The sequence below is a fragment of the Neomonachus schauinslandi genome, chromosome 4 (genome assembly GCF_002201575.2).
Source record: "Neomonachus schauinslandi chromosome 4, ASM220157v2, whole genome shotgun sequence".
Lineage (NCBI taxonomy): Eukaryota > Metazoa > Chordata > Mammalia > Carnivora > Phocidae > Neomonachus > Neomonachus schauinslandi.
In genome coordinates, this window is record NC_058406.1 from 96,865,184 (window position 1) to 96,888,581 (window position 23,398).

Sequence of the window (23,398 nt, forward strand, 5' to 3'; positions counted from 1 at the left end):
CTCAATCGAATTATTTCAACTCTACGTGCCTTCTTCTATAAGATAGGGACGGTGGTATTTATATTGTGCAGTTTTTTAAAGATTAAAAAGCAAACAAGACAATGTATATAAATCACCTAACACACAGGAGGTTTCCAAAAGGTGGTCACCGTGATCATGATTAACTTTACTATTGCCAAAAACTTGTGTTTTGATAAACATCCTGGATGTTCGAATCTGCCTTAATTATGCATACATTATTTTGTGTAATTATCTATACTGAGTTTTAAAAAACGCACAAGAATACAAAGTACCATAACTAATTCGGCTTCAATTTTCTGGGTACCACCCACATGAAACACAACAATTTAAAATCAATCAATTAAATCAAATCCCAGATTCAGAGGCATACCCCAATCACGGAGGGGGGACCAGCAGACACCCATAACCATGCATTCGAATCGATCTCTTCTCCTCTGTATTTCTCCCACAGGCAGAAACAGACAAAGATGAGCACCGAGCCCCGGCAGGTAGTTCGTGCTATGGTGAGAATGCCTGCTATCCATTCTGCACTGGCTTGTTCCACGTGAAAAATCCGTCTGGACAGGGTGGGAAAGAGGAGTTTTCCCAGGAGGGCAACCCCCCCAGGAGCCATACCAAGATGATTTCTGGAGGTGAGGAGGCTCCTGCTTAGCCACCATCTACAGCACTAAGAGGCTAAAAGCATGGATTTGGAGGCAGGCAGACCTGGGCTCTAGGCCCAGGTTTTACTGCTTCCTAATTCTGTAAGCTTGGGGTTCTTCCTTAACCTCCCCACGCTTCCATTTCTCATGTGCAAAACGGAGGCACTAAGAGTTCCTACTTCTTGGGGTCACGACAGTGACAGTATTGGAGGAGATAACTATGTCTCATTATCATCCTCATTACTAATAATTCCTCTTTAGGTTACGGACTCATCCCCAGTATGATAGTTCCATGTGGGGAATCGAAAGGACAACTCCGCATCGAGGGATAAAAAAATCCCTTCGCTTGCCTCCGGCAGAAGAATGACGTGCAGGGCGTCCCTGCCATTCCCTACTGTCGCCCCAGTGAACTCTTCCAGAAGCCCTGGCTGGGTTACGATGGGGGCTGCTGCTTGGGGCTCTGCTGCTCGAGCCAGCCTGGAAGAACCGCAGGGGGAGATGCGGACCCCTGAGAAGAGAAACCAGGCCGGTGGACTGGGCAAAGGCAGATACAGACCCGGTGTAGCCTTGCCTGTTAAGACTAGATCCGAGCGTCCCCGGGCCTGAGAAAAAGGCAGCCGACAATTTAAAACTCTCTGGATTAAGCAAAAACTAGGACAGACTGATGAGAATCTGACTGCATGGGCACCAGTGAAATTTCCAATCAGGAGGCGGGCAATGTAGCAGAGACTAAGCGCAGAGCAGTGGATCTGGAGTGAGAAGCGAATGTTCCTAATGCCACGCACGCTCAACCACTAACGGAACTGGCTGGGCCACTTCTCTGCACGGTGCTCTCGCTTCTTCATTCAGGGATGGATATGATTTGGGCCTCTACGGGGATGTCAGGGGTGGGAGCAGAGAAAGAAGTGATCTATGCAGAAGTACTTGGGCTCTTGGAAGGAAAAGCGCCATTAAAATCCAAGGTATTATCACCATTCCCGATGTGATCATTGTACTTTGGTAGACTTACCCAAGTGGCCTTGGGGCAGGATCTGGTGGTGCTGAGGGACTTTAACTACCCAGTTATCTGCTGGAAAAGCAATATAGCAGGCCACAGATCATCAAACAAGTTCTTGGAAGGGGTGGGGGGAAATCTCTTAAGTACAAAAGATCTAGGGGAGTAAAACAGCGTGGCTGCCCTTCACTGGATCCTTACAAAACAACGAGTAATTAGTTGCAGATTTAAAAGGAGAGAGTCTGTGGTTAAAGCAAGCACAAACCGACAGAAAACAGTCAAGAGAGTGGGCATTCAATTCAACAATTTCAACTCTACAAATACTCAGCAAGCACTTACCCTACGCAAAGCACCATGCTAGGCGTTGCAAGGAAAATTTTTTAAAAAGTCTAAGAAACAAAATAATTTTGAGATAATTAGGTGTGTGTGAGAGATTTCAAAAAATAAATAAGTAAGTGCGAAAGAAAGGAATCCTGTTGGTGAGAAAAGAAAGAAGTGGCAAAAGACCCCTATGTCTAATTTTTCCTTCTCGCTTGAGGAGAACTATATTAAAAATGTAAAAGTGTAAATCAAAACGTAGAGATAACCTTTACAAGGCTAAGGGAAAGAACAGTTTGAGCAGCTGAGAAAAGGTTAAAGGTTAGTTTAAAAACTTCACTGTCTTGTTTAAAATCAGGGCATGGTATGCTTTAATTCTTTTTTTACTAGAAACAGAACTATGAGAGAACTGAGATGTTAATAACATCCTGAATCTAGGGGGTGAGTAAACCCAGTAGGAGCAAACTCAGGTAGTGCCCCGAGTCCCCAGCCACAACCACTCTCCACCCAGACAAGGCCAGCTTCCGTGGAGACAGGAGCCCAACCATAGCCTCGGAAACCGGCTAAGCTTTAAGAGGAAGGCTATGCTCCAGGAAGACAGGAGAAGTCCCACCCACTGACTTTTGAAAACACAATTTCAACAGGGAAGAGACCCTTAGGGAAATGGCAACCCTTATGCCCAAAAACCCCAGACAGCAAATCTTTTTAAATAACGTGCTTTATGATTGAACATTCTCCCATAAAAGACCAACCCTCGTAAGTGAGATTTCAAGGTAGGCATCTGCCCACTTCTGGGCATTTAATTCCCACGTGGGAGCAAACAGCCATTCCTGGATTCCTGATTTTCCGCCAAGCTGAGCTGGCGTGGCTGGCGTTTATAGAGGGCTGTTAACGCTCGGCTCTGGGATGCCCCTTCCAGCCTGCAAACACACCCCAATGCTCTGCATGACTGGGGGTGTTGCTAAGTGTGGGCAGGCGAGCCGGAGAAGGGAGAGAGATTAATGGATTTCTCTGCCAGCGTTGATTGAACCCTTGAGTTCCACGAGCCCTGCCCTCCCCTCTGCCCACACAGCTCATCTGTCCCCCCGACTTTTCTTCAATGATGCCAGCTACAGACCAGACCAGGGGGAGGAGAAGGCGGCAGCATGTCTCTCTACTTACTGATGGGGAGGACTATGATGGGGATGTTCTTGGGCCGCTTGCTCTCCTTGTCGATGAACTCCCCGGTGACCGTTTTCTCTCTCTCTGTCACACGACAGTTGTATTTCCCGCTGTCTTCCTGGCGGAGGTGGTAGATCTTCAGCACAAAGACACCGTCGCTCTCTTTAGCCACTTTCAGCTGGCCCCTGGCTTCCCGATGGGTGAATTCACTGTTGAGGACCGGCACGGCGTTAGGCCCCATGCTGGCAATGAGTGAGCTGTTGAAGGCCCAGGAGACGGCAAAGTAACGGTCAGGAACGTTCTGAGCCTCCAGGATGCATCTGAACTCCACCTGCTCACCCACCGTGTACAGCCGCTTCTCTGTTTCCAGCCGAACAGTGAACTCTTTGTCTAAGAAAACAAATAACAAAATGGATGCATTCTGGGTGAATGCGGACCCCACCCCCCACCCCCGGCTATCCCAACTGTATCAGCAAATTCCCATTACCCATGCCTTCTGTGTAGTGCTAACCACAGGGAAGGCACCTCCCCACTTGTCTTGGGAGAAAAATCCAACCCATGCCCAGGGAATCTGAGGACTAGAGAAACTCCCAAATGTCACAGAGCGAACTCAAAGGTAGCTAAACCCAGGCAGTCTAAAGGGCTTGCCATCCCAGTTGGGACAGAGGGGGCTCTGTTTGCAGCCTGTGATGCCCTGGATTAGACCCCCACAGGTCAATAAGGAATATCATTCCCGACATCACTTACCCAGGTCTAGCCCTGACCTGTACTCCCGGAACTCCATTTAAGCAACAGGATTACGAACATTTTCTGCAGATGTGGCAGGACCCACCCCCACTGAGACGTGAGAGACAAAGTTACACGGTGGCCTAGGCGCTGACCCCAATGCTAAGAAATACTCAAAAATGTACCTATAATTGAGATATGTTCTCCAGCCCCATGTGCACACTGGAAATAAGAAACAGGTAAGACAATCTCTAACAAAATTCCGCAAAGTGAAAGCAAATGTCTCTCCACCAGTCACCACCTGTCAGATCAAATCTCGAGAAGGAAGGGGATAGCTGCTGCCTCAGTTTCCCATTTCCCAAAGGCCAGTCCTACGAGGTAGGAGTTGAAAGGAACGGGTTTCGCTCTGCCACCCTAGCCTAGAGGAACACACCCACAGGGAACTGTGCCTGTATTATCTGCCAGACAGTGGCTCTGTGGTAAACCCAATTACAGTCACTTGACATCAATGATTTAAAAAAAAAAAAAAGCACCCCTTCCACATAAATGGCATGGAAGACATGCAAATGGGTGCCCGAGACCTCAGAACTTTCCATTTCCTCAGAGTTAGGCTGGCTACCACTGTGGCTTTCTACTTGTGGCAGCCAGAGACTCTTATACTCTCGTGGGACGATCCCCAATGGCTGGGTGAAGCCTTCCCACGCCCAGGTTGAAGACCCAAGATTTACAGCGAACCACCTCCTTCCTGTAGAGCAACTGGTCCTTGGTGATGATACCCAATTAAACCTCTAGAAATTGCTTTATGCTTTTTCCAATGCCCCCTCACTCTTCAGCTCCCTGAAGTTTGGCTTCTGGCCCTTCTCCCACACTTCACTGACTTAGCAAATGTCACCAATGATCCGCCCATCCCCACCTCCGCCATCACACCAAAGGCTTCTCTCAAGCGGGTTTCTGGACCGGTTCTCCGCCCTTGGGTTCCATGACGCCTTCCTTCCTGTTTCTCCTCTTGCTTGACTGACCGCTAGGTCTCTCTCTCTTTCTCACTGAGACCTGCTGTTGTCCAGGGCCCTTTGCAATGACTACCCCATGGGCTTCCCCCCGGCCCTCATCCCTCCCCGGTTCAGCACGGACAGTGCTTTATGACTGAGCATCTCTGTAAGATTCTGCATGAAGGATGGACCCCTTGACTAAAATTGACAAAAACAGTAGAAAAGACAACCAGGGCTGCCACCAATGGGGAAGCAGAGGCTTTGAAGCAGGACTTGGCACGCTCTTGATACCTTTCCTTCCCCCTCTCTCCCTACCCCGATGCAAGGAATTGCCCACAGCCCTGGCCTCAGGGGGCCCGGTAGGTAGATTCCCATTCCGTGGTGGTGCTCCCCATTCTTCCATCTCTAACACCCACTGGCGTGCTTTCCAGGCACTGCCACCAACCCGCCCTGGCCTTATAGCTCTCTCCTACCTGGTCTCTCCACAGCAGGACCGACCTGCTTCATCAACCTCCTGCTGGCCTCCGTGGTGTTCTCCTTCTAGAACCCAGATCTCATTGTGTCACTCCTTGCTTTAAAATCTCTATTTCCCCCTCCCATTGTCTGCAACAGTGATTTTCAAACATTCCTTGGAGGGGGCAGGGGAAAGGGCAGTTTCTCCGTGCAAAATCTTTTGTTGCCCAATATAGAAAACATTTGGTTGAGGCAAGCGAGGGAACACTGTGGCCCTCAGCATGCCTTCCTCCAGGACCTCCTGGCAGGCACCTCTAAAGTGCTCTTAAGATCCCAAGAAGGACAGCTTGCAAACACGGGGTCTATGGAGTCAAGGCCGAGCTCCACACTCCAGCACGTGGGGCTTTAGACCTCGTCTCCTTCCTCATCTCGTCACTCAACCTCTGCCCACGCCGGACTCCTCTCTGCTGGCCAAACACAGGACACATTTTTGTGCCCTTATGCTTGTCCCTCTGCTGTCTCCTCAAGCTTCAGACTCAGCTCCACTTAGCAAATTCACTGCTTTTCCTGGATTTGCCTTCACTCTCCCATCCAGGGAAAACTTCAGGTTGCAAGAGCACTTCCTAGTCACTGTGTCCCAGGGCACTGTCCAGACAGCAGCACCACAAACCTCAGCACACCCCACTTAGCCACCAGCCTTCACAGCTGCCCCTTCCCGGAACGCAGGCCCCAAGAGTTGTTCATCTCGGAATCCCCAGTGGCTCTCGCCAGACCTTCACTGCGGCAGAGACTTACTGAGTGTTTACCGAAAGGAACTAAGGGAAGGGCCTCAAGATGGGGCTGCAACTGTCGAACCTGAAAAGCTCGGGGGCACAGAGTAAAGTCATCCACTTTATTTTTTTTTATATCTAGTTTTCCCTTTGCTGGCTTAGTCTGAATACATTTGCTGGGCAAATTCAGAAAGTCCTAATCCCAAATTGGTAAGATTAAAATAAAGAAGATTAACTGATGCCACCTACTTTGAAAGCATTAAGATTCAAAATTTGGTCCAGACTTTTTTTTTTTTTGGTCCAGACTTCTGAAGCTGATCGTAAAGCCATCCAGAAAGGGAAAGGATAAAGATGAAGTGTCTTCCCTAGATGTCTTAGTACTGGAAGATCCAGAAGCTGCTAACTGCTCTGGGCCCGACAGAACAGATAAAGTGCTCTCTTTCTGGGAGCCGCCCCTTCTCAGAAAAGCCCATCAGATGTCCAGGGAATCCCTTCTGCCCTATTACCTGCAGAGCTATGCTGGACAATGTGGGCAGTGGAAGAATCACCTGGGATGTGTACTGGAAATCCAGCTTCCCAGGCCCCCCAGCCCTACCCCAGGAGCCTGATTCAGGAATCTGTACCATTAGGTAAGTTGGAAGCACTGCTCTAGAAGGACACAAGAACAAGTGGGAGAAGACTAGGACCCCTGACTGTATGTAGCAAAAGGGACAGTGAGGTCAAGGTCAGGTCCTGAAGAGGAGACCCCCCCTGTACTGCAGCTCATCTCCCACAAACCACACCTCCAACTGTAGCCCCTCACTAGAGGTGAGGAACAACAGAGGAAGGCTCTCGGGCCACTTACTGCACCTCGATGATGACACAACGACCAAAGCCAGGGCACTGAAGGCTCGTGGAGAGCCTGGCCCTGACCAGCCAAGGCAGCCAGCGACAGGGGTCAGCTCTGATCTGGAGCCTGGCTGCACTCGGGGGCATGGGGCAGTCAGAGATTGTGGGGGAATAATACAAGGAGTCAGGGAAGATCTCAGCCCACGGTGCCACCATCTTCTCATCCCAGCTATAAACATGTCACTCAGCCTCCTCAGGGAACTCCTTTTCCAGGTCTTTCACCGGAGAAAGCCGATACTCGCCAGGCTGGCCTTGACAACCCGCCCTGTGACTTCTCCCAGGGCCCCACCATAAAGCAACTGCCCTCGGCATCTGCCCCACCGCCGACTTACCTTGCAGACCTTCTGAGGGACCCTGAAGTAATATGTGATAAAGTATTTTGGAAATTATAAACCACCACATATCTTAAGACACAGTGTTAATATAAAAAATAATAATTTAAGCCAAAGTATCCCTAGATCATAATTTCAAACCTCTGATGGAAGGCTCATAATCTCAAATGTCTTCTACAAATGAAACAGGACTGGTCCCTGAAACAGGTAACACCATCAAAGGGGACAGCCACTGTGAACCCAGTTCATCAGATACAAATGGTTTATGTGAAATCTCCTAATTTTTTAAAATGAATTTGTAATTCAAGAAAAAATATAAAATTCCACGTGGGTCCAAGAAACCATGCCTGTAAGCCAGATTCGGTCTGGCCTACTCCTCTCCAAGACTCACTAGAAGGTCAGATCTTAGTTAGGCTCCCTCTACATTCCTAGTACCCTCAGAGATCACCAGAGAAGAAGTCTGCACACCCTCCCGGCGTCGGACAACCCTCAGCACCAGGTAGAGAGCGGGCACAAGAGAGAGACTGACCCGTGGGCTGGACGTTGACCACGGTTCCCTCGGAACGCTTTCGGGTCATGGCATACCACGAGCCGTCTGGGTCCTGGATCCACTCGGCGGCCTCACAGTAGAACTCGCCCTGGTCGGAGGGCTGCAGGTGGAAGATGGTGAGGCGGAAGGTGGTGCTCCCCAGCTTGTCCAGCCGCACCTCCCCCAGGCTCTGCCTCTGGGTGTACTCGCTGCTGGAGTGCAGCACGAAGTCTCGGCTCAGGGAAATGACCTCCGCAGGCTTCTCGCCCCCTCGCTGCCGGAGCCAGGCCACAGATAGGTGGCTGTGCTGGAGCGTCTCCGTGGCCACCTCACACGTGAGCTCCAGGGGGTCCTGCTCCACTTTGTGCAGAGTCTGGGGCACGGCTGTGGTCTGCAGGGTGTCGGGGATCACTGCAACACAGAAATGTCCCGGGCGCCCGGTCACAAAGCCACAGAACCTCATCCTCGCGGCGGGGAGGGGGCTAGCCACCCACCCCCCACGGCCTTCAACAGTCACCGTGAGGCCATGGGCGACCCCGGATGGCACAGAAACAGGAGCTGCCTGCTTGGATTTGGACTGCAATTTTTTGGCACTTACACTTACCTGTTTGGTATTTTAATAACACTTGGATAACAGGTAGGATGTATTTTGTTTCCCACAGTAAATGAACTCCCTGAAAATACCATGTAAAAAAGAATTCTCTTTTAGGCCAAATGAGATTTTGTTGTTCACTTTGGTACTGCGTCAAGATACTTTCACTTGGCTTCTGACCGATCTTCAAAAGGAAATCGTTCCTAGAAGTTGCAGTTTTATGTGTCTGTGCACCTTGCTGACTTCCTCCCCTTTCGCGGCCCCCCCCCCCCCCCCCCCCCCCCCCCAACTCACTTCAGCAATGCAATCCTCCAGCAAGGCTATGTTGTAAAAAAAAAAAAATCTTTGGTAGAGGAAAGCAACAACATCCTCAATTGTCTGGCGGGTTGAATTTTCCTACAGTGCATGTGTCAGAGTGGTCGGCGCTGGAAGGAAGCCTCAGTTCGGGCATTGCCCCATGGCACCTTGGTCAGAAATGTACTCTGGAGACTAAACACCCCCCTTCTCGGCCTGATGGGGTGTGATGGGGACACCCCAGTCACAACCAGTGCTGTCTTTTCTCAGTGCGTGATCTCAGGCCTGGGTTCTCACAGGCCTCCTGATGGGATGCAGACCGAGAGAAAGGAAAAGCAAGTTTGGCATGGGGTGGGGAGGGGGGGATTTCAGTGTGGACAGCACTGGGCTGCAATGTTCACCCACATGGAGGGTCAACAATATCAAGGCTGTTCTGTTTTTCTGCTCACGTCGTAATTTCCAAGCATAATTGTGATAATAAAAACTGGAAATTAAGATGTAGGCAGAAAAACAGATGTGGGAAAATTAAGATGTGGGCAGAAAACAGAACAGCCTTGATATCGTTGACCCTTCACGTCAGCAAGCGTGGTGGCCCACGGCCATCCACACTGAAATCTGTCCCCTCCCCTCCTGCCAACTCCCTCCATCACTCAGGGAGCACGAGGGCCAAGGGAGAGGGCTGGTGCATAATTCCTTACTCATGCAGCCAAAGGACCTAGGGGCGGGGTCCGGGTATGAGCAAGGAAGGACCTGCAGGTGCATTTGCTTCCTGATTCAGCAGTGCCCCAGGGGTCTCAGAGCCCCTCCACTGCCCAGCAGTTTCGCTTCTCTGCTAGCTGATGTCATATGCTCCATCTTCGTCCTTTCTTCAGACAGATCATCAACCACAAATGTCCCTGCCTTCTATTTTCATATCCCCTTTCGCCAGCTACAGGGTCAGTTAACCTCTGAATTCTTGACATCTGCACTCGATCTTTCATAAGTTTTAGCCTCAGCCTTCTATTATTTACAAATGAACCCCCAACCTTTGTTCACTCATGCTACCGGTTAACCACTAAGATATCTGGGGAGCTTTGGTTTTTTGTTTTTGTTTTTGTTTTTTAAGTTAAATAAAGTTGCACTAAAAAAGAAGTGACTCAGTAATCTGGACTCGGTGTTTATTTCCTCCCCTCCCCCACAATCCATATGGTAAATCCTCATCTTTCCTCCCCCACCCCCCCAACGGTGTTTGGAGGTGAGGCCTCTGGGAGGTGATGAGGTCATGGAGAGGGAGCCCTCGTGAATGGGATTAGTGCCCTTATAAAGGGACCTCAGTGAGCTCTCTCATTCCCTTTCTGCCATGGGAGGACACAATGAGAAATCACAAGTTGGCAACCCAGAAGAGGGCCCTCACCAGAACCAACTGTGCCTGCCACCTTGACCTTGGGCTTCCAGCCTCCAGAACTGTAAGAAATAAACACTTGTGGTTTCAGCCAGCCAGGCTGCGGTATTTGGGTATAGCAGCCCAAGTGGACTTACTGGGGCGGGACACTGGCCATGGGAAACGTCATCTCCTTACCCACTAGGTTCATCTTGGCACTGTAACTCCCAAAGTACCGCTCATCTGTGTTGGGCGTGTGGCACTCATACTCCCCGGCATCCCGGGCCTGGAGGTCGGTGATGTGCAGCAAGGCTGAGTTCCCCTGCACTCTCTCCACATAGATCTTCCCCCCGCGGACCCGCTGGGTGTAGATGGCGTAAGGGAAGGAAGAGTCCACCGTGCTGATGATTTGGACCTCGCGCTCTGGGGCAGATGGCAGGTAAATGGACCACTGGAAATTCTGCTCAGACGGCCCCTGGTAGCCACTCACGTTGCACCAGATGGTGATGTGGGAGCCCTCCGTGCGGTACAGGGGTCCTTCCTGGACGGCGACATGTCGCTGTGCCGACACTACACCTGTGGGGGACACAAAGACATGCTCGCTTACTTCTCAGACCAAAATGCAGAGTAGGCAGCGATCTTCGAAAGGGTTTGTGATTTGTATGACATGATCATATAAATAGCTTGCTGGCCCCTTCTGAGGTGCTCTGTGATTTATAAATATTAATTAAAACACTCTGCAGTAAAGCTCTGTCCCTAATTTGCCTGTGTGGAAATCTGACCATGCAAAGTCGCAGTTCTGTTACTTATTCAACGGCTGAACCCTAGGGAATTTGTGTAGCAGTTTTATATCTATTTATTAATGCCGTTTATAAAGTTTTTAATAAAATGAGCACGAAACGTTGAATCCTCGACACCCATTCCAATGAAAACAAATAAAAGCAACCGTCCTGCAGTCTGGGCCTGTAGGTCGGAGGTAATCCTGGGGCCCTCGCTTTGGTGCTGCACCCTCCGTATCGGGGGGGTGGGGTGGGCAGAGCCAAGCTCCTGCAGGCGACTGCAGCTTTAAGCTGAGTGCACACGAATGTGGAAGTACGTGCAGGGCCGAAGCATAGCCCTGCTGCCCAGATGCCCGCACACTGGCAATGGCGGGGTGGGGGACTGACCGTGTAGACCCGCCCTTTGGGATGGTGGCTCTGATGCCCCACCAGTCCCCCTGCCTTCTGACTGGGCTATGCTGCCCTGGGGTAGCCTCTGCCCGCCTTCTCCGTGTTCTTCTTAACACGGTCTCCCCCACAGACTCAGGAGTAAGGAAATACGATGAGTTTCATTTCTCATTCCATGCCTACAGCCTGAGCCCTGGAGCAGGGAGAAGGGGGCACACCCCCGTGGCCTTCCTTCCCCTCAGCAGCGGCTGGGCACGCCAATGAGGCGCAAGGGGCATGTGAGTTCCAGCCACAGCTCTGCCAGCAACTGGGACTGGCTGTGTCATCTTGGACAGGTTGCTTTTCCTTTCTGGACCTTGATCTCTTCATCTGTAAAATGATTTCTAAGAAGGCTTGGGAGTGGACCAGCACATACGTCAGGGCTGGCTCTGTCACTTACTAGCTGTGATCTTGGCTAAGTTACTTAACCCTCTCTGAGCCTCAGTCTCCTCATCTGTAAGATGGGGATAATAATAATGTGTGCCTCACAGAGTTATCAAAAAGACTCCGTAAGATAACATCTGCAAAGCCCCTGCCACAGGGTCCAGCCCACAATTACTCTTCAGTATAGGGCTGCTAGCTAAAAACCCCTCCTGGCTGGAACATTCTGCAGCTCTGGATCCACATCTCTGGCTAGGCATCACCCCAGGACATTCCAAGGGCCTCTTGACAATGACAGCATCTCTGGCCCACCCACCTCCACCCACAGCTGCAGCCCACTTCCACCGTCCATGAAAGCTTTCCCTCTCCCTCTCCAAAAAGGAATCGCAGCTGCCCTAATGTAAACCTGTCTGTCGGAGATCCAGCTGGTGAACAGCCAGGACAGCTCAAGGACTAGCGGGATATAGCTCTAGCGCCAGTCCGGGGCTGCAGCTTGGGGGAGGAGGGCAGTGTTGGGGCCTCATCTACCAGATGACAGACTTCACCAGAGACCCTACAAGGAAAGGCCTGTAATTCATGGGGAACCTTTTCTCCCAATCAAAATCTTACCCAGAACCCCATCCTGGCTTCACGAGCAGAAACCGGGAACTGAACAAATGAACGGTGGGAACCAAATCAACAGATCAAAGTGGTATGTGAATTTCATTGATCCATCCTGGTTGACAGCATTCATTACTACATCGAGAGTCACTGAGAAGACAGCTCATTAGTTATTTTCAGTCTGAAAATTTGGTGTACAGCGTTTTGACTATGTGTACTCTGTCTATGACAACTTAAAATATCTATATGGTGACATTCTGAGTCAAATGTTTGCACTACTCTAGAAACACAGAACTCTGAAAACAATTTAACTACATGCATAACATTTAGGTCTCTTTGTATTTCCTTGTATTGTGACACAAAAGCCTCAACCCCTCATCCCCCGCCTCCAGGAAGGCTACTAGAGGCAAGTCAGGAGGAGCCAACGTCTTCAAGGCACTACCTCTCCACCTTGGATCCACACTGGAATCACCCCGGGAGCTTTACAACATAGCAGGGCCTGGCCCCCACCTGCTGTAACTGGTCTGGGGTGCAGCCTGGGCATCAGCATTTCTAAAAATTCAAACGCATGGCAGGGTCGACAACTGCTGCTTTCATGGGTCTCTACATACTGGCAACCAGGTGTCCAAATTTTAGAGAACGTCTCCTAACTTAAAGCTCTCGATAGCTTTAAGCTCCTTCCTTCTGCAAAGACTCTCCATGAATTTGGGTCAAGAGCGTTTCATTCTTCTCCAGTGAATGGGTGCAGAGGAGGCCCCGTCAGATCCTGGCTATTGTGAGGCAACCCGGGGCTTAGCCAGCCTGCATTCTCCTCACAGACCTTACGAAAGCGCTTGATTGTCAGATCACACACATCACCCCCTGAAAAGTAAACAGCGTTAAGTGGCCTCAATGAGCCAGGGCATCAGGGTCAAAATGACTTGTCCAAGCCAGAAGCAGGTTATAAACAGCCCTGTCAAAAAAATAAATAAATAAACACCGGACTGGACTTGAACCACACACACACATTCAGCCACACCTGTTCATTTGATATCTCCTTCATTTCTTTCCTGCCCCACAAAGGGCCTTTGACCCCTGAAAACAATGCCATTCTTAGGGAATGGACCCTAACACAGAAGTAAAAATTACCTTTTCTTCTCAGTTTAATTCCCTTTCTACACCCCACCCTCCACATTTCCTATTCCTGGCACTGCCCCTCATTTCCCGAGACAGTGCTATGTATTCAAAGAGACCCAGGTCCCCTACCTGGCCAAGGCATCCCCTGGCCTCACAGCCCCTTCCATCTCCCTTCTCAGCCTACAACAGAAGACTCCTCCCGGGCAGGGACTTTTTTATTATTACTACTTTTTATCAGTTTAGACATTCCCATACTTTTTGAATTACTTTGCAATAAGTACACATCACTTCTGTAATTTAAAAAGAAAAAAACAAATATACACAGGATCATATATAACCATATAAAAAGGACTGGACGCAAAAGGCAGAAAAAGAGTGGAAGACAAAAATAAGAGCAAAGAACAAGGGCAACAAATACAAAATAGTAATGCGTATAGTAGATACTAATCCAACTATATAAGGAATCCCTCTAAATGTCAATCAATGGTCTAAACATGCCAATTAAAAGACAGAGATTTTTAGAGTGGACCAAAACAAACGACCCAACTATATCATATCTACAAGAAATCCACTCTAAATATAAAGACGCATATCGATTAAAGGTAAATGGATGGAAAAAAATATACCATGTAAACACTAATCAAAAGAAAACAGGAGTAGCTCAATTAATCTCAAATAGAGTGGATTTCAAAGTAAAAAAAGTTATCACTGATGATGAAGGACATTACATAATTCTCCACAAAGACATAACAATTCTTTTTTTTTTTTTTTAATTTTATTTATTTATTTGACAGAGAGAGACATAGCGAGAGCAGGAACACAAGCAGGGGGAGTAGGAGAGGGAGAAGCAGGTTTCCCGCAGAGCGGGGAGCCCGATGTGGGACTCGATCCCAGGACCCTGGGATCATGACCTGAGCTGAAGGCAGACGCTTAACGACTGAGCCACCCAGGTGCCCCAAGACATAACAATTCTTAACATGTATGCACATAACAACAGAGCACCATACTAGATGAGGCAAAAACTGATAGAACTGCAAGGAGAAACAGATGAATCCACTAGCAGAGCTGGTGACTTCAATACCTCTCTATGAGAAATGGACTGCTCCAAGAAGCAGAAAATAAGTAAGGACATAGCTGATCTCAACAACACCATCAATCAACTGAGCATAATGGACATCTGTTGACCACTTCATCCAACAGCAGCAGAGTACACATTCTTCTCAAGCTCGCATGGAACATTCACCAAAACAGACCGCATTCTGGGCCATAACACACACCTTAGCAAATTTAAAAGACTAGAAATCACACAATGTCTGCTCGCAGACCACAATGGAATTAAACTAGAAATCTGTAACAGAAATATCACTGGAAAATCCCCAAACATGTGGTTATTAAACAACACACTTCTAAAGAACACCCGGATCACAGAAGAAATCTCAAGAAATATTTAAAAATATTTTGAATTAAATGAAAATGAAAGCACAACTTACCAAAATGTGTGATATGCAGGCAAAACAGTGCTTAGAGGAAAATTCATAAAGTCAAAAGCATATATTAGAAAAGAAGAAAGATCTCAAATCAGTAATCTAAGTTTCCACCTTAGGAAAACAGAAAAGGAAAAGCAAATTAAGTCCAAAGTAAGCAGAAGAAACCACAAGAATCAGAGCAGAAATCATTGAAATTGAAAATAGGAAATCAACAGAGAAAATCATCAAAATCAAAAGCTATTCTTTGAATAGATCAATAAAATCAATAAGCCCTTAGCCAGTATGACTAAGAAAAAAGAGAGAGGACACAAACTATCTCATATCAAAAATGAAAGAGAAGACATCACCACAGGGCCCATGAAAATTAAAAGGATAATAAAGGAATCCTATGAACAACTCTGTGCCTACAAATTTGATAACCTAGGTGAAACTGATCAATTTCTTGAAAGACTCAATCTGTGAAAACTCACACAACAAATAGATGATTTCAATAGACCTATACTTATAAAAGAAATTGATTCAATAATTAATAACCTTCCAAAGCAGAAAGCACCAGGCCCAGATGAACAAATTCTATTGAACATTTAAGGAGAAAAGTATACCAACTCTCTACAATCTCTTTTAGAAAACAGAAGGAGATGGAACACTTCCTAACTCATTCTGTGAGACCAGCACAAACCTACTACTCAAACTAGACAAAGACATTATAAGAAAAAAACAAACCAATATCCCTTATGAGCACAGATGCAAAAATCCTCAACAAAGTATTAGCAAATCAAATCCAACAATTTACAGAAAGAATTATATACCAAGACCATGTAGGGTTTATCCCAAGTATGCAAGGCTTGTTCAGTATTTAAAAATCAATTAATGTAATCTATCACTTCAATAGGCCAAAAAAGAAAAATTACATGATCATATCAAGAGAAGCAGGAAAAGCATTTGACAAAATCCAACAACTATTCATCATAGAAAGTCTTGGTAAACTAGGAACAGAGGGGAATTTTTCCAACTTGATAAAGAGTATCTACGAAAAACTTACAGCTAACATCAGACTTAATGGTCAGAAACTCAAAGCTTTCCCACTAAGACCAGGTACAATGCAAGGATCTTCCCTCTTACTACTCCTTTTCATTATCATATTTGGAAGTCCTTGCTAATGCAATAAGGCAAGAAAAGGAAAATAAAAGGTACACAGATTGGGAAGGAAAACTGTCTTTGTTCACAGATGACAGGATTGTCTATATAAAAAACCTAAGGGGATTGACTAAAAAAACAAACCAACTCTGGAACAAATGGAATTTGAAATTTTGAAAACACAAAACCATTTACACTAGTACTCCCCAAAATTAAATAGTAGAAATGTAACAAAATATACAGAAGGTATATATGGACGAAAGCTACAAAACTGATGAACAAAATCAAAGAACTAAACAAATGGAGAAAAATTCAATGTTCTTGGATAAAAGGACTCAATATTGTCAAGATATCAGTTCTTCCCAACTTTATCTATAGATTGAATGCAATTCCAATCAAAATCACAGTAAGTTATTCGTATACATCAACAAACTGATTCTAAAGTTTATCAGAGAGGCAAAAGACCCAGAATAGCCAACACTATATTGAAAGAGGAGAACAAAGTTGAAGGGCTAAAGCTACCCAACTCCAAGACTTACTATAAAGTAATGAAAACAGCATGGTACTGGAGAAAGAAAGGACAAATAGATCAATGGAGCAAAAAGGAGTCCCCAGAAATAGACCCCCATAAATACAGTTAACTGATCTTTGACAAAGGGGCAAATGCAATCCAATGGCGCAGAGATAGTCTCTTCAACAAATAATGCTCACATAACTGTACAATCACATGCAAAAAAAACCAAATAAACAAAAAACCCGAATCTAGACACAGACCTTATTTCCTTCACAAAAACTAACTCAAAAGGAATCGCAGACCTAAATGTAATATGCAAAACTATAAAACTCCTAGAATATAACATAGGAGGAAGCCTAGGTGAGCTTGGGTATAGTGATGCCCTCTCACATACAACACTAAAGGTATGATCCAGGAAAGAAATAATGGATAAGTTTCGTTAAAATTAAACTTCTGCTCTGTGAAAGACAAAATCAAGAGGAATTAGAAGACAAGCCACTGACTGGGAGAAAATATTTGCAAAAGACACATCTGATAAAGGACTGTTACCCAAAATATACAATGAACTTTTAAAACTCAAAAATAAGAAAAAAACCTGATTAAAAAATGGGCCAAAGACCTTAAGAGACACCTCACCAAAGAAGATATCAGATGGCAAGTAAGCGTACGAAAGGCTGCTCCACATTGAGTCACCAGGAAAACAGAAATGAAAACAACAAAAAGATACCACTACACACCTGTAAGAGAGGCCAAAATCTGGAACACTGACAACACCAAATGCTGGTGAGGACGTACAGCAAGAACTCTCATTCATTGCTAGTGGGATACAAAACAGTATAGCCACTCTGGAAGACAGTTTGGGGGCTTCTAACAAAACTAAGCACACCCATACCATATGATCCAGCAACTGTACTCGTGGTATTACCCAAAGGTGTTGAAAACTTTCGTTTCTACAAAAACCAGCACATAAATGTTGGTATCAGCTTTATTCATAATTGTCAAAAGTTGGAAGCAATCAAGATGGCCTTCAGTAGAGATCAACAAACTGTGGTACATCCAGACCACAGAAGAGTATTCAGCACTAAAAAGGAATGAGCTTTCAAACCATGAAAAGACAGGAAGGAACTTTAAATACATACTATTAAGTGAAAGAAGCCAATCAAAAAAGGCTACACATTATATGCTTCCAACCATGTGACATTCCAGAAAAGGCCAAACTACGGAGACAACAGAAAGATCAGTGGTTGCAGCGGGTGGGGAGATGAATAGGCAGAGCACAGAGGATTTTTAGGGCAGTGAAAATACTCTGTACGATACTGTAATGATGAACACATTTTATTATACATTTATCCTGTGTACCACAGGAAGAGTGAACCCTAGGGTGAACTATGGACTTCAGGTGACACATCATAATGTGTCAACGCAGGTTCATCCCGGGTAACCAATGTACGACTCTGATGAGTGGTGTGGATAATGCATGAGGCTATTTACGAGTGGAGGCAGGGGTGTACAGGAAATTTCTGTATCTTCCTCTCGATTTTGTTGTAAACCTAAAAAAGTACAGAGAGAAAACACTGGGTAATAGGATGGCAAGTGATTTTTATGTTCTTCTTTATATTTTACTCCTCCCCACCCTTGTCCTCTGCAAAGAGTATGTACGAGTCATATTAAGTAGGAAATAAATTTAACCAAAAATAAAAATAATGTATGACTGCTGTATAAAATGTCTTCTGTATTGACTAATATGGTAGAATAAAAAAAATATGTATTTGGTCTTTGTCCCTAGTTCCTGGCCCAGAGCTTGTAAAACCCTTGGAATTTCCTAAGGGATGGCAATGTCTTTTGTCATTCATAAAGAGCCCTTTTGGCCCCAAAGGAGTTATGCTAATGATTTAAGGCAGGCCTTTAGACAGTTTCAAGACAGCAGCTGGCCCAGCTTAGAGGGTTGAAATTTTCAACCCCACCGCACACACTCCAGGGAGGAGATAGGGGCAAGAGATTGAGTTCAATCACCAATGGCCAATGAGTTAATGAACCATGCCTATGTAATAAAACCCCCATATAAAAACCCTAAATGACAGGGTTAGGAAAACCCCCGGGTCAATGTGCAGGGAGGGTGGTATGACTGGAGAGGACAAGGAGGTTACCCTCCATACCTTGCCCTCTGCGCTGACTGGAAATGCAGAAATGCTGGAGTAGGACTTCCAAGGCTAGGCCATAAAAAGACACCAGGGTTTTCTGCCTTGCTCTCTGGGACCACATACACCATGTGAGGAGGACATCAAAGCAGCCCTCTGGGCAGGTCTACCTGAGGCCTCCGGCCAACACCAGCATGTAACTGGGCCACACTGGAAGTGGGTCCTCCAGGCCCAGCCAAGATGACTGTACCCCGTCGGGAGCCACAGCCTCAGAGCCACCAGAGGTAAGATGCTCCTGGATTCTTGATGCATGGAAACTGTATGAGATAATGTTTGCTGTTATTTTTTGTGTTTTTTGACTTTTTGTATCATTTTAAGAATTTTATTGACAACTGCAGTAATTACTGCTTTCACAGAGCGCACACAGCTTCTCCAATCAAAATCTTTTTTTAAGACTATGATTTTTTTTAGAACAATTTTAGGTTTACAATAAAATTGAGAAGAATTTATTGCTGTTTTCAGCCTGAAGTTTGGGGGTACTTTGTTTTGCACCAGTATCTGACCAACACCTGTGAGTCCTAAGATTTAATGAAAAACTGTGTTCCCTGCCCATGTTATGTGTTTTCTAGAAAAGAGGTCCATAAATTTTAAAAATATTCTGGAAAGCAATTCAAGGCCCAGAAAAAGAATTAAGAATATTGCTTTAGACAGTGCATGATCATTAGGACTGGCCAGGTCCTTTTAGATTTAGTTGTGACAGTTTCTAGTCACATAAACTAACACAACAGTATCTATCACTTAACTAGTTTTTTCAAGACAATGCATGTCCAAGGACGCTCTTTTTCCTTTGTTCCCAGATGAAACTAGACAGTTTCTAGTCACATAAACTAACACAATAGTATCTATCACTTAACTAGTTTTTTCAAGACAACGCATGTCCAAGGACGCTCTTTTTCCTTTGTTCCCAGATGAAACTGTCTAGTATGATTCAGGAGTTAGTGAGCAGGAGGGGTCACTGTGCCTGTGAAAACTACCTTCTTACGCATTTTTTGGAATACGCCGGGGCTCAAGGAACCCACATCTCTAGGCAAAGGATCCAACTGCTACGTTCAAGATGCATGACTGAGCATGTCAAAGTGTCAAAGGACCTAGCTCACCACTCCACTTCTGCCCTTCCAGTTGTGGCCTCTACAATCATCAAAGCTCCCTTCCGCACCCAGCTGGTACCAATTCTACATGCAACTCCGCCATGCTGGCATATTTCTTTATCCATACAATGGGAATAATGTAATGCACCGTATCTCGATCTCACAGGTTGTAACCCCAGAGATCAAATAGTATTGTGAAAGCCACCCAATGAACATTTCAAGATTTCATTTTATTTCTGCCCACATGAGATAATCTAAAACCACGAAAAAAAATCTTTGTAAGTACAAGAGCATAAAAGGAACATCGACGTTTAACTTTTGGCTAAAAATGAAAAACTGCATAGGTAGTAAAATTATGTTTAAAAAAAATATTATACCTAGAAAACTGACCCCAGAAAACAATGATCCTGGGCTGAATCTTTGAGTGGTGAGAATATGGGTGACTCTCACCTTCTCTTTTGTTTTTATTCTCCCATTATTTTATTTATTTATTTATTTTAAAGATTTTATTTACTTATTTGGCAGATAGAGACACAGCGAGATAGGGAACACAAGCAGGGGGAGTGGGAGAGGGAGAAGCAGGTTTCCCGCTGAGCAGGGCGCCCAATGCGGGGCTTGATCCCAGGACCCTGGGATCATGACCTGAGCCGAAGGCAGACGCTTAATGACCAAGCCACCCAGGCGCCCCTCCCATTATTTTAAACAGGCAAGTATGTGTTGTTTTTAAAATGCAGATAAAGGATGGTAATGATTAGCACTTTAGGGTGCCAGACACTAGCCTCACTGCTTGGCGTACATCATCTCATTTAATTCTCACACCACGAAAGGAAGGTGACGTCATTAGAGCCACAATGACCAGACAAGGAGATGCCCTTGGGGTTAAGCCACTTTCTCCAGGACAAAGAACGTGACTAATACTTTTCTTAGTCTGTGGCACATGCTGAATGTGCTAGGGGAACATCAGCGCTAAGTGAGGATAAACCACAGAATGGCTTTTCTTGCCAACCTGGTCCTGACGACCATCATGGGGAATATATGGCCTCAAGTTTAAAATGCCAAACAGACCCTCTGCGGGGTGGAGACTGGGCCAAAAGCTCCCCAGAACGTAAGTTCCCGAGAGAGAGCAGTCAGGGAGGCGACTCCAGGGACAATGTCTGAAGATCCCCACTTTTTAGCCTTCAGCCAACAGAGGACAAGAGTGGCATGAGCTAAAAGAATCTCCGTGCGATCTCCTTCCGGACCAGGGGACAGACAGACACAGAGCTTGGCCCTTGCCAACAACAGCCAGCACTATGTGGGACCCCGCTCAGGTACCAGGCACCGTTCAAGGGCATTGTGTGGATTAACGAATGTCAACGCTCACAGCAACCCCAGGAGGTATATTCTCTTAGTGTCTTCACTTTAGAGAAGCAGAACCTGAAGCAAAGGGTGGGGGAAGCCAGTCAATGAAGCCAGGCTGGAGACACCCACACCACCCAAAGCACCTTCACAGAGAAGGTCCCGCTAGGTCAGTGTCACCGCCCCCTAGAGGCAGCCTAACCAAGGTGCACGCGCGCACACACGAAAACTACAGAGCCAGGACAGCGGTCTGCCCTGCTTCCCAAGACCATGGGCACAAAGGCCTGTATCTTGGTCCTTATTTCCACTAAAAATATCCCCTGAAACAGCCTCTGACTCCCGTGCGATTCGTGCGGTGCCACAACCCAGCAGCAGATCCGAAGGGTGCAGCTAATTCCAGACTTTTCTCCCTCCTTGACCTCACACAGCACAGGCGGGGTTGTGAGACCTCAGCTGGTAATATTGAACCTCTCTGTGCCTCAGCATCCTCATCTGTAAAGTGATTTAATCTTCACCTGGTTGCTGAAGGATTAAATGAGTTCTTCCTTGAAGACTCTTAGCGCGTGGCCCATCGTAAGTGCTCAACAGGCAGGAAGCCACCAGCTGCAGGAGGACCTGCAGTAGGAAGTGATGTTAGCTCTAGCTGTGAAACCAATTTCTCCCCCACACCATGACAAGGTGTATTTCCCAAACACAGCTCAACAACACCTCCTGTCCCGGGTGCTCTTCCTCAGTGTGACCCTACCATAGGGGGTGGGCTTTAATCCCCCTCCCTTGGGACCTGGGCGGGCTTGTGACCCTGTGGACGTCAGGGTCAGGTCATACACAAGTAATGCAGCATCTGCTCTAATACCACGGAAGAACTCCGAGGGTCCTGAGGCTGCCGTGCTGGGAGGAAGCCCAAGGCACATGGACGGGCCCCGGGGAGGGGGCCATCATCGCACTGCTCAGCCACAAGCAGCCTCCCAGCCTTGAATCTTCCCAGCTGAGCCCCCAAACACTGGGGAACAGAGAGAAGCCACCCCCAGCACGCCCGCCCCAGTGCCGGACCCACAGGTTCCACGAGCGTAATAAAATAGTGGTTCTAAGCAACTGAGTTTTGGAGTAACTGGTTACAGGGCAAAGATAACTGGGACATAGGCTACGCTTTCAACCAAAGGTTTCTGAGTACCTATTATATGAAGGGGGGCCCTTCACAAACTGAGGGAGAGATTAATAAGACATGGTTGCATGCTAAGTGGACAATCCCAAAGGAAATGCACATAACTGATCATTATTATATAACAAAAGGTGACGGCAGTGAGGTGCAAAGTGAAAAGATTAAGGTCCCTCAGAAGGAGAAAGGTAGGGCGCCTGGGTCGCTCAGTCGTTAAGTGTCTGCCTTTGGCTCAAGTCATGATCCCAGGGTCCTGGGATCGAGTCCCGCATCCGGCTCCTTGCTCGGCGGGGAGCCTCCTTCTCCCTCTGCTGCTGCTCTCTCTCTCAAACAGATAAATAAAATCTTAAAAAAAGGGCGCCTGGGTGGCTCAGTCGGTTAACGACTGCCTTCGGCTCAGGTCATGATCCTGGAGTCCCTGGATGGAGTCCCTGGATCGAGTCCCGCATCGGGCTCCCTGCTCAGCGGGGGGTCTGCTTCTCCCTCTCCCCCTCCCCCTGCTTGTGTTCCCTCTCTCGCTGTGTCTCTCTCTGTCAAATAAATAAATAAAATTAAAAAAAAAAAAAAATCTTAAAAAAAAAAAAAACAGAAAGAGAAATGTACAAACAGGCTTCACAGAAGTAGGGGCATTTGAATTGGGTCTTGAAGGATGGGCCGGGAAGTAAGTGCCACACAAAAATACGATAGTGTCGTTCCAGGACCAGCAAGAAGGTTGCCATGGGCTCTGGTCACATGACTGGAGGGTACAGGACTGCCAGGTGGGAAAGGGCACCGAAAGGCACACGGATAAAGTCAAACCTCTCCTCTGGGACAGGGGGAGCTGAGAAAGAGGCCAGCAGAGGAAAAGTGAGGACACAGGTCAGATTTGTGTTTTTGAGTCCTCATTCTGGAGGTGGGTGGAGGACAGAGCAGAGGGCAAGAATGGAAGCAGGGAGACCGAATTAATAGTCAAGTGAGACAAGATGAGGGCCTGGCCTGGTTTTAAGTTCAAGGACAAAAATATCACTCATTCCTTCTCTCTCTCTTTTTTTTTTTTTTTGGTTTAATTCCCCAGTGGTACCTAAAATAGAGCTTGTCTAAAGATGATGATTAGTTAATGTTAAATTATTG

General features: G+C 46.7%; 1 protein-coding gene across 2 annotated transcripts in view; it reads right to left on the minus strand.

Annotated features, from left to right (window-relative positions):
• Positions 1-23,398, minus strand: part of IGSF3 (immunoglobulin superfamily member 3) — an 88,409-nt gene that overhangs the window by 26,097 nt on the left and 38,914 nt on the right. Inside the window, exons 2-5 of one of the 2 annotated variants that reach the window (XM_044914109.1) lie at positions 10,267-10,644; positions 7,823-8,233; positions 3,136-3,525; positions 1,672-1,731 (exon numbers count right to left, since the gene is read on the minus strand). In XM_044914109.1, coding sequence (XP_044770044.1) covers positions 1,672-1,731; positions 3,136-3,525; positions 7,823-8,233; positions 10,267-10,644 — 1,239 coding nt within the window. The remainder of the gene's footprint in view (positions 1-1,671; positions 1,732-3,135; positions 3,526-7,822; positions 8,234-10,266; positions 10,645-23,398) is intronic. The other variant, XM_021690000.1, reaches the window with a different exon arrangement.